General features: G+C 46.4%; 1 protein-coding gene and 1 long non-coding RNA gene across 5 annotated transcripts; one reads left to right on the top strand and one right to left on the bottom strand.

The window, feature by feature from the left end:
• The first annotated feature begins 959 nt into the window (after positions 1-959).
• LOC127316614 (uncharacterized) lies at positions 960-6,991 on the top strand. 3 transcript variants are annotated; one of them, XR_007860516.2, is made up of 5 exons: positions 960-1,282; positions 1,735-1,852; positions 1,967-2,072; positions 2,193-2,318; positions 6,086-6,991. It is a non-coding gene; the product is annotated as an uncharacterized lncRNA (long non-coding RNA). The 3 variants fall into 3 exon arrangements; XR_007860514.2 differs by lacking the exon at positions 6,086-6,991 and adding an exon at positions 4,904-5,558; XR_007860515.2 differs by lacking the exon at positions 6,086-6,991 and adding an exon at positions 4,904-5,558 and having other exon boundaries at positions 960-1,416.
• Positions 2,729-9,246, bottom strand: LOC127316613 (nucleotide pyrophosphatase/phosphodiesterase). 2 transcript variants are annotated; one of them, XM_051347058.2, is made up of 10 exons: positions 9,021-9,246; positions 5,353-5,450; positions 5,170-5,236; positions 4,932-5,051; positions 4,609-4,840; positions 4,415-4,496; positions 4,204-4,336; positions 3,859-4,064; positions 3,624-3,749; positions 2,729-3,520 (listed from the first exon to the last, which is right to left on the bottom strand). In XM_051347058.2, exons 1-10 carry the CDS (start codon positions 9,198-9,200, stop codon positions 2,905-2,907), a joined length of 1,860 nt encoding a protein of 619 aa, XP_051203018.1. In that variant the 5' UTR covers positions 9,201-9,246; the 3' UTR covers positions 2,729-2,904. The 2 variants fall into 2 exon arrangements, with proteins under 2 accessions (XP_051203018.1, XP_051203017.1); XM_051347057.2 differs by lacking the exon at positions 9,021-9,246 and adding an exon at positions 6,986-7,165.
• Positions 9,247-10,958: the final 1,712 nt, after the last annotated feature.

Here is a 10,958-nt window from a genome sequence, read left to right as displayed (position 1 = left end):
TTAGTAGTCTTCAGATTCTTATGGTAGCGACAAAACATATTTTTGGAAGGGAAGCACTTGTGATCACGCGGGGGCCACAATTATTCCATTGTCCGGGGGATCTTAGAGTGCTAAAGAGGCATGTTGAAAGGATATGAAGGGAGCTTTCGGTATCTTGTGAGCTCGGTTTGCAATTGTTCGAGGTTTTACTTGTTTTCCGGAGACAACATGTGTGATTCTTCCCAACATAATTATTGAGGATGTGAGGAACTTAGACTTGTAGTTTTTCTGCGATAATGTTACTAGTTGTGTCAAACCAAGGAAATCCAGACCAAGCCCAAACATTTCTTGAGACTACCAGCAGAATGAAGATAGTGCCACACATATCTACTCCCTCCAATTATATTTAATTGATTCAGATTTAGTATAATATTGCATTAAATTTAAATCAATTAAAAGGAACCAGAGGGATTAGCTCCGAGATGATCCCATAGAGCACTGGTAGTTGCATGGGCAATAGGTCCCCACTTTTATTCATTCGATTTCCTATTCATTCAGATGTGATTTGAACTATTATTTGTATTTCGAATCATTCGTTATTTTTTGTACGAAACAGACATAAATCGTTTATAAGTACGCATATACACTCACCACTATAAACACACGTACACACCCTACCTCTATGAGTACCTCTATGAGATTGATTCCGTGAAATTGATGATCCGACGGATCTTGATATTGACGAAGTTACCGCATGGCCTCGCTATCGATGAGAACGTCGCTTCCCACTAAAAAAATATTACGCCTTTATTTGACACAAAGTGTCAAATCTGAAATTTGAAATCATCTCTTATTTGTTTAATTAGTTAGATTTGAACTATTGATGTAATTTAAATTATTACTATTGTATTTATGTGATGTTCAAAACATTCATAATTTTGTTTACATTGCTGCTATATCTGCATTTTGTTATCCAAAATCACAATATTGGTGTCGCTCGCTCTGGCGAAACAGATCCGGCGATCCCCCGCGAGGCCCCCTTCCAGCCCCAGACCGGCCAGACACGCCTGCCGCAGCGGCCACACCTCGGTGCGCCCCCTCCCCTTCATCCACCGCCCCTTTCGGCCATCCCGTCCCGGCTCCACCTCCTCCGATCGCCGCTGCTGGCCCCGCGCCGCCCGCCGGCCATCATGCCGGCGCCAGCCTAGCCCACACTCTCCACTCTACCGGCGTTTCTATTGGGTCATCAAGCGCTGGCACACATGTGGCGAGCAGCAGCTAGCAGACCTGCAGTTCACTGCCTGTCAGCTCCTCTACCTCTACTATCCTCTGCTGCTAATTTTATGTATCCCTATTTCATTTCCTACATCAACTATATTGCAGTCCCAACCTATTGATTTGAGAGGTACAATGTGATCTGTATCGGGAAAGTTCTAGGTAGGCACAGATTAACTCCGCGGTTGTATGATTAATAATAAATTTATGAGAAGCTGTATTTTGGCACCGTTTCTTTTGTTTCGGAGTAAAAAAAATTTATAAGCAAATGTCTGAGCGGCAAGTAAGCATTAAAGACATTTCAGATAGTGATTGGGAATACGAACATATTGTAGACATTCTAGTTCTCTGCCAATGATTTTCGTTGAAAGGAAACTGTAGGAGAGGAACCTTGTTATATAGTACTGGCTATTACTTTTGCCATAGTTGCTCACGTATAGGAGTATCTAATATGTTCTCATTGTGTGTTTCCTGTTGTAGATAAACTTCTTGTAAGGCTCTTGCTGATATGTCCACTATCATGAAATGTTTAAGGGTATGGTCAGTTGGAGAACATATATCACTATGAATTTATGACTGCAAAGATCTGTTTCTTCAGGTGATAAACTATGACCTTATATCCTTTATCACTTGGAACTATAAGTCACTGGTAAACACTCTGTAGTAAATTTGGAGAGAATCCTTTATTATTTCCCGTCTTGTTCATGTTCAGGATATGCTGTACATCATTATTAGCATGGTATATTTATTGCCATCTAGGAGTCTTCCCATCGAGCAAATTTACCCAGAAAGCACAGAACTTGGCAGATCACCATCAGGTGCAGGCATACCTCTCTCCAATACTACAGCACTATCTCTAGAATCAGATGTAAAATATTTTGCTTGCTAAAATAACTGATCGATAATCTGCATAATTATCTGTTGGAAACATAATGCAGAATTTCGTCAACAGCATGGTGCACATCTTGGACAGCCTCTGTTGGAGTTGGCTCGCACGTTCATCGGCACAGTGGTGCTGTGCAGTCACTTGCCATCTGCCCACTAGGGATAGGCCCTTTATGAAGGTATTAAGTTGCAACCTTCCCATTTTCTATTGTCTTGTATGTAGTTTGAGTGCCATATTTGGACAACACTTTGAGATCCTGATTCTCAAGTTAACCAAACCTAGTGATATTCTAGCTTTTTGCTGAGTTGGTATATCTTATTCAGGAATCCACTTGTCACTATGATTTGCAAGTGGAACCACCTGATTTTTCTGGCCAGTTTACCTGCCATGCCTAGCTATCTGTTCCCTCTGGCTCTTAACGACCTGCGGTTCTATATATGGATCACTGAATTTTTGGGCATCAACGTTTTTCTACATGAAATTCAGTCTAAAAGGGAAACTCGTTTATCTGATGGCATCATGTGCCCGCCAGCACCAACTCACATTTTCTTTCTGGTGTTGGCCTGTCAATTCACATTGTGGAACTCGTTGTCAGCAAGATGTATAGCGGCGTCATCTCATTTAGGATAGCTTTTCGTGTTACTCCCTAGAAAAAATAAGCGCTCTTATCTTTATTAGCGCATTGCACAAAAAATAAATACAGGAACGACTTTCTTAGCTGCTGACCAGCTTCCCAATAGACTAGTCGATGACCGACTCTAATGTCAGGTGGCGAGGGTGGTGGGGAAGCAGCTGTCGTGCACACAGCTGAGCACGTCGCGGTAATCCCTGTGGATTGTGAACGAGTCGTAAACCTTGCCGTCGCTGCTCTTCTTGTACTCGAACAGCAGGGACGAGTGGTTGAAGGCGGTGAGCTTGGTGAACCCGTAGTCCTGGTCCCTGAACACGCTCCACTTGGGGATCGCCGTGGTGTAGTCGGAGAGGTGGCTGCCGCCACCCCCCGCCACGACGAAGATGGTCCCGTTCATGGTGCCCGAGTAGTGGCTCTGCTCGTTGTTGACACATTGGCTCTGGTAGAGCGGGCAGGTGCGCTCGTAGTTGTGGACATGGCCGAAGTAGGCTATGTCGACGCGGTACCGCTGCCACAGCTTCTGCAGGCTCTCCCGCCCCTCTGGCTCCTCGAAAGAGCCCTGGTCCGCGTACCATGAGTTGGAGGAGTAGCCCAACACCCGGTGCGCCGTAAAGATGAGCCACGGCTGGTGCTTCCGATCCACCGTGGACAGGCACTCCTCGATGAACTTGTACTGCGGCGTCCCCTCCCGCCAGTCGTGCTCCGAGTCCGCCACGCAGAACCGGAACAGCCCGTAGTCCACCTTGTACCTTCACAGTCATCCACGCCAACCATTTCCATCATCGTCACGAGCACATGTAATTGTTTCATATGAATTTTACAGCAAATAATTGGACAGATTGGAAGAAGTACCAGAAGTTTGCTCTGTTCTCTGCCGGGTAGTAGTACATTGTTTCGGCCGGCACACCGCACTCGCCGCCAGAGTCCTTGACGTCGAAGAATCCGCCGGTGTTGGGCCAGTCCCTCTCGTGGTTGCCGCTGCAACGCACACATGACATGAATAAGTTCCCTGCCATTTTTCTACATCACACTGCTCCATACTTACACACGCACAAGCTCAAGGCATGATCAAAATCTGATACCATACCTTGCAATCATGTATGGCTTCTTGGCGCTGATGGGCGCGACCTGAGCAGTGAACTGGTCCCACTGGGAGAGGTACCCATTCGCGTAGGGCATGTCGCCGATGTGGAAGACGATGTCGTAGTTGTCCAGATCTTCGATCAGTGTGTCCGTCGTGTTCAGCGACCCTGGCTGGTAGTTGGAGAATTCATTCGATCCATCCCTCTCAGCCTGTAAAGGCCAAAAGATATCAGTTCTGTACTTCTGTAAGAGCTCTACTGTCATCTTCCAAATTACTTTCTTTCATCTACTCAGCGGTAACGCCCGTGCATCATGGTGAATATGGTACAAAACAGAGACATTTCTCTACCTTTCCCATGTCGCCGAAGACGATGATGCGCTGCAGCGAGTTCTGCCCTGGAGTTGGTGGTGCTTTGAAAGTGTAAGACTTGCCCCACACGACGGTTCCGTTCAAGAGCTCATGCCCAATCTTGTAGAAGTACCTGAACAACAAACAAACTGGTGTTAACAATGCCAATATCAGCAGTGGGAACTATGAGTTCGTGCGTCTGCTTACGTACTCTTTGTTCGGCCACAGGTCCCTCATGAATGCTGTGTGGATGAACCCGGGGTCTCTCCACCCAACAGTCCGCGCTGGCTCGCCTGAAAAAAAAAAGATAAACCACTTCAGCATCTCTTGTTTCCTAATACTTAATATATTTCAGAGAAACAGCGTGATCGATGCCCTACAGGCCACAGCGCCGTGCGTACGTACCGCACATGCTGCCCCGGTTGAAGGTTAGCGTCCCGGCGGGCGTTCGCGTGGGGTTGCCGCTGCCGGAGGTGACCACACCCCATTCCACAAACGGGTAGGCCTCACTGATGTCGTAGCCGCTGGTCCAGGTCACGGTCATCTCGTCGTGGGTCTTGCCCTGCGCCAGCCGCGGGAACACCGGCGCCTTGGGGTTCTTGAACGCCACCTGCTTCGACACTGCCACCAGCGTCGGCTGCAAAGAAGAAGAAGAAACACAATGCCACAGTTTGTAACTTTGTTTTCTTGCATTTTGCAGGAGTTTCACATGAAAGACTGCAGACTACGTTTTCGAGGCCACCGGAGAAAAGGGCGAAGGAGAAGTCGGAGCGCTGGTTGATGAGCTGGAACCGGATGGTGCCCTTGCCCCAGTCCAGGTAGTTCGCCGAGTAGTTGGCGTACTGATACTGCAGAGCCACATAAAAACAACAGCTATTCAGTTAAGCTCAATCATTGTGACGTGCACTCATGCTGGCAATTGTCATGGAATGAAAATATTAATTCTTGGTTTGTTGTCCAGCCGACCTTGATAGGCGCCGTGCAGAGAAGAGGCTCGCCGGGGTACCTCGATGGGTTAGGGCACGCGCCCGAGCTGCACACAAACAAGAGGAAAGATAGGCATTGATCGATGTCAGAGGCTTCAAATTTCAGAAATGGCCAGAAACAGAATTATTAGGATGTCAAGAGAAATTAAGCATAAGGTCTTACATGAAATCGGCTGGGGAGAAGACAGCAATCCAGTCATCGGTGGAGGGGTTTTCCGAGCCGAATTTCACCGTGACCCACACGGTGTCTTCGAGTTCGTCCTGTCAAAGGCAGATCCAAAAATTGAGTAACTTGCTTTTTTTTGTGTGTGTGTGTTGGGAAGGATAGAACATTTGGCGCTTTATCCATATCCAACCACCATTACAAAATCAGCTGGCTGTGTAGATACCGGAAGAAATTACACTACACACAGGAAATTACTACAAAGTATCTGCCAGACGCGAAGTCACAACATGAAACACTGATTATACTGAATGTTCACCCAAAAAATTAGTAGTGAGTGTAGTATGGAGATGATTAGCAGTTTTCTGTTATGGTAAAGCCCGGCTCCATTACAACGACACACACATTCTTGCATGATTAATGCCAAATGGTTAAGTCTCACTTTTCAGTGCACTTTGTTGGCTCTCACGTGCAGCCAGTTTAATAATCAGTGAATCCAGTGGCAACTATCAGTAGTTAAGATTTGTATATGAAGCACAGAATCGGGATAAAGTGATCGGGTATATATATGGTCAGAAGTTGCACCAGCTACTGTGCAATTGTCGGCTATGAGTTGTTAATTACTACTGATGAGCAAGTGGCTCTGTCTCTGTTCATTTTGTATCATTTGTACTGTCGGTTCTAAACTCACTTGATCACCCAGTACAACTTACATTCTGTTCAATTCATGTAGGTACAGTGGGGTTTTGTCAAGCAGATGAACTGGTTCAACGAATCAGTTCAACCCTGACCCACTTGCATCCCGACCACTCGACCACAATACCGTGCATACTTCTGGTGGTAACTCGCAATACTAGCTAAGATGCCAACATATAAGATGCAAAGGAGCAGTGACGCTATTTTGCTTGTTCTGCCTAACGGAATTTTCAGAAGCTGTGTACTCCTGAACCCGATATTATTTAGTCTGACAGTAAGTTACATAGTATATTGATCCCTGAATTACAGATGAATTACTCCCTCCGTTTCTAGGTATAAGTCATATAGTTTTTGGCGTGGAAATTAAAGAACACACATGTAGGAAAAATTACACCATGTTTGGCTGAGATTAATCCTAGGCAATTGATGTGAGCTAATAGAGAACTTTGCATAAGATGGAAACCTAATCAAATCCCTAAAAATATTGTCCATACAAATGGGGTAGCCCAATACAACTTATATTCTGAAAATTTTCTCAAAAAACTATATGGCTTATGTATATGAATGTAGGGAGTATTACTTAGTCCAACAGTAAGTTACACAATGTACCGATTTCTAAGTTACAGATAAGTTGGGAGGAGATTGATAGTAATTATATACATACATACTTGTGTCATCTAAATGCAAAAAAATTTGATTGGTATTTTTGAAAAACTAGAAATACGATTTTTGGGGCCGGCAAGTTATAAGGTTGTGGGTACAAAGTATTTTAGTGTTCTGCCCTTCGTTTGTAAAGACCCTACTAGCACTCAATTTTATTTTACTAGCATTCCGTACAGCTTTTGCTTTCCAAACTCTAAGGCCAAAACCAGCGGGCTCGGTCAAATTAAGCTCATGAATGTGAATGAATTGGCGAATTGATTATTAGCTTCAATACCTCGTCGCCCAGCAACGCCGGCGTCGCCCGCACGTAGGCGGAGCCGCGCAGGTTGACGGTGGCCTTGTGGATGGCGATCTTGGACAGCGGCTGGATCCCCTCTGCCGGCGACGAGCTCACCGTGGACACCACGGCCGCCATGGCGAGCACCGCCGCCAGGACGACAGGCGCCATCTCCATGCCTTTCACCCTCAGGTAACTAGTGCTTACTGGCAGATGCTGCCTAGCTAGGCTCCAAGGCTGGTGTGGTGAGAGAGTCCACAGTTGGCCGGCCTATATGTAGCCAAGTGGATGGACAGGGACCAGGAGGGGATCGAGGAGTATCACGGTGACAGTATGTCCCGAATTAGTACAAGAAATAAGTAACGCGTGAGCAACGTGATGGGGATTCCGCAGTTTAGTTTCTTTTCTTAATAAAGCTGCCACTCTATCTATCTATCTCAATTATTTGCTTCCGGTCATGCAGACGAAAGTCTACTTATTTCGATCGGAGTAATCACTGAAGCCAGTGTCAACTATCAATAGCTAATTAAGATGTCTCTTGTTGTCTACATGGTACATGCCCTGATTTGTATATATATGAAGCACAAAATCAGGATAAGGTGAAGATCCGGCATATACATATGGGTACAGTATCCCTAAACAAACAGAGTAACCAATAAAGCAAGTCAAAAGCTGCACACACTATTCTGCAATACTTAGGCTATGGGTTCTTGATCACTCCCTCCGTCTCATATCAGTTCTCACAGATTTGGATGTATCCAATAATATGGAGGGGAGGGAGTACATATGAACTGTCGACAATAGCAAGCTTCCATGGTGTGGGGTCTGCATCTAATGAACAAGTGACTCCGTCTGTCATCACTTTTTGTATCATTTGTATTATGGCTCTGTGAGTACAAAGAATTTCGGATTACAATTGTGTGTGCTTCTAGGTTACATCATTTAATATATCTAGATTTCTATTAAAACTTATAAATATGTTTTTTTAACCAACGGATCACTAGAGATCAGGAGCCGAAGAAACTTTTCGGTTATGTTTGTAAAACAAAAATTGTATGGTTCAGTCGGTGTAGATATTGTCGAGCAGGTGTGAACTAGGACTGGTCAATGGACCAGCTCTGCCCTGGTCCAGTTGCATCCCCAGATATGAGCTAATGCTGAGGCCACCTTGCATAATCTTATTTACACCATGCGCCTCCTATATTTCTTCTTACTATAACAACTAACAATGCATTTTTGTTGGTGCAAAGGCAGAATGTAATTGGTATCTTCGCATTTTAATAGATTTCTTCTATAAAAAACTAACTATGCCTAGGATGGTAATTGAGAGGGTTATTCTGAGTGTGATAATATAATAGTGTAGCATAATTCTTTTTTCAGATTTGCTAACTCTCGGTCATCTAAAAATTTGCTAAATGTCAGTCACGCCGCCAAATACAGCTGATATGAAGCTAAGATCAGTACAAGATTCCATATTTTGTAAACTACGAAACAAAAAAAGCCAAAGGTCGCAATGTTTTATTTCACAAGATGAGCAATATTTTTTTTAGTTCTATATGAATATCCGCAAAATCGATGGAGAACTAGTATAATTCATTGTCATCCATTGAGACCATGTTAACTATGTTATGCTAGATGAACCAATATCCATAGCATGGCGGTTATTTTTTTAATTTGTATTTGCATCCTCCATGTTTTGCTTGCTCTCTCCTTACGGGTACTATTTTACCGCAACATTCGCTTTCCAAAATCTGAAGCCAAAAACGACGACCATGTAAATAGAAACACAGCTACTGGTCAAATTAAGCTCATGAATAGCAGTTAAAATATACTAGTACTACATCTGTCCGGATTTAATTGACTTTAATCAATACGTTATTTATTCATTAGCCTTCTCTCCTCCGGGTCGATTAAATAGGAACGGAGGTAGTACCAGCGAATTAGCTTTCGCATACCAGCTAATTATAGCTTTCGCATACTCCAGTTAAGCTCATGAATGTTAATGAATTGGCGAATTGATGAGCTTTGATACCTGGTCGCCGAGCAATGCCGGCGTCGCCCGCACATAGGCGGAGCGGCGCAGGTTGACGGTGGCCTTGTGGATGGCGATCTTGGACAGCGGCTGGATCCCTTCTGCCGGCGACGAGCACACGGACGACGCCACCGCCGCCATGGCTAACGCCGCCGCCAGGACGACAGGCACGATCCCCATGCCGGCCACTTGTAGTAACTTGTGCGCACTGGCAGCTGCTGCGGGGCTCCAAGCTGGTGTGAGTGAATCTAGTGTACTCTGGCTGGCCGGGCTATATGTAGCCAATTGGCAGGACCAGGATAGGATCGAGGAGTATTACAGTGACGGTATGATACGAATTGTAAGCACGTACACGCAGTACATGTGATGGTTAATAGTAACGCGTGAAGAACGTGCGACGGAGACCGGCCGGCGGTTTTGTCTCCTTACTTAATTAGTTCTCTCTCTCATTGCTTTCATGGCGATGGCGAGCTCTAGGCATGGAGGGTCGCTGGTGGTGGTGCTTGAGATCAAAGCTTAGAGCATCTCTAACAGTCCGCCAAATCGGCCGCGCGCAATATTAACCGCTGATATGCAACATTGGATGAAAAAAAAAACGTTTCTCTAGCGGGCGCTCTAAACCGCGTAGCACTCTAATTTTTTTTGGGCGCGGGACGTTTTGCAGCGCTATACTTTGGGCTCCGGCTGCAGCGTACGGCATCACTCCACCCACGCGCGAAGAAAACCCGCCAAGAAACTTCCCCGCGAGCATCGCCGCCCCACCGCAAAATCCTCGCCTCCGCGCGCTCGCCAGCGCAATTCGATGGACGCGCCCTCCGGCACCACTCCGACCCCTCCCTACTCCATTCCACCTACCGCAGTTGCCGCCTCCGTCGTGGCTCCGCCCCATGCACCAAACCCTAGCGGTGCCACCGACGCCGGGAACACCGCCGCTCGAGCCCTCTTTGTCTCGCCGCGCCCGACGCTGCTCACAAGCATCGCCGCCGCGCAGGCCGCCGACCAAGAGGAAGGTGCACGCGACCAAGCGCTCGTCGACCGCGGCGGGTGCCGACAAGCCGCCGCCGAAGAAGGGGAAGGCGACTGCTACTCGGTGCATGCAACAGCCTCCGCCGCCGGCTCCATCAATCATTCATCCGCCGCCGCCATCCGCCATCCGCCGACCCTACCGGTGCGCACATGGTGTTCGATGAAGTGCCGGAGAGGTAAACACCATTTCTTTTTATAGATTTCTTAGTTTAGATGCATACATTGCCGAAGAGCCATGAATTTTATTGCAATGTGGAGTCGATGACGCGGCTTTAATGGAGGCAATGAATGTTGGATCTTCGTTCACGAATGACGACATTGTTGAAGAGGAGGAATATGAGGATGTCGATGAGGAAGGAGATGGGTTGATTGAACCGCGCCCTACCGGTTAGTCGGCAAACTACACCATAGTGGAGGACAAGTTTCGTTGCAAGACATGGTTGACAATTGGAATGGATCCAACAACATGTTCGATCAAACTAGAGAGACCTATTGGATGAGGATGAAGGAGTACTTCGACGCCAACAACACAAGTGGAAATAAGCGGAGCGTGCGTTCTCTCCGGTCTCGTTGGTCGAGCATCAACACCGATTGTCAAAAGTGGGCGGGCATGCAAGCCAATGTTGATGTCTTGTCGTCGTGGTGAACAGACAGATGCCATAGGATGGCTTAGATTGGAGCCGAATGGACGCTAGAGGATTCGGGGGAGGGTTTGCGACTAGATGGGATGAACTTCCGGATGCTTTCCTCAAGAACACAACCAAAGGCCGGTATGCAAGAAGAGAGACAAGAGGAAGAACTCTTTACTAGATCGCTTGCTTCATTGATCTCAACACGATTACAGGTGCTTGGATACAAGCTCTATCATCTAATCTCCTCTGTGGTCACGCGCATGTATGAGGCAGTGCCCCC

Source organism: Lolium perenne, chromosome 7, assembly GCF_019359855.2.
Source record: "Lolium perenne isolate Kyuss_39 chromosome 7, Kyuss_2.0, whole genome shotgun sequence".
Taxonomy (NCBI): Eukaryota; Viridiplantae; Streptophyta; class Magnoliopsida; order Poales; family Poaceae; genus Lolium; species Lolium perenne.
The sequence above is the reverse complement of the archived record's forward strand: the minus strand, read 5'-3'. Positions and strand labels throughout refer to the sequence as shown.

Coding starts and splice junctions, on each gene's coding strand:
- LOC127316613 (XM_051347058.2), bottom strand. CDS start 9,200: ATGGGGATCGTGCCTGTCGTCCTGGCGGCGGCGTTAGCCATGGCGGCG. Junction 3,750..3,858: donor AAGCCATACATGATTGCAAG/GTATGGTATCAG, acceptor TGTGCGTTGCAG/CGGCAACCACGAGAGGGACT. Junction 3,521..3,623: donor GAGAACAGAGCAAACTTCTG/GTACTTCTTCCA, acceptor ATGACTGTGAAG/GTACAAGGTGGACTACGGGC.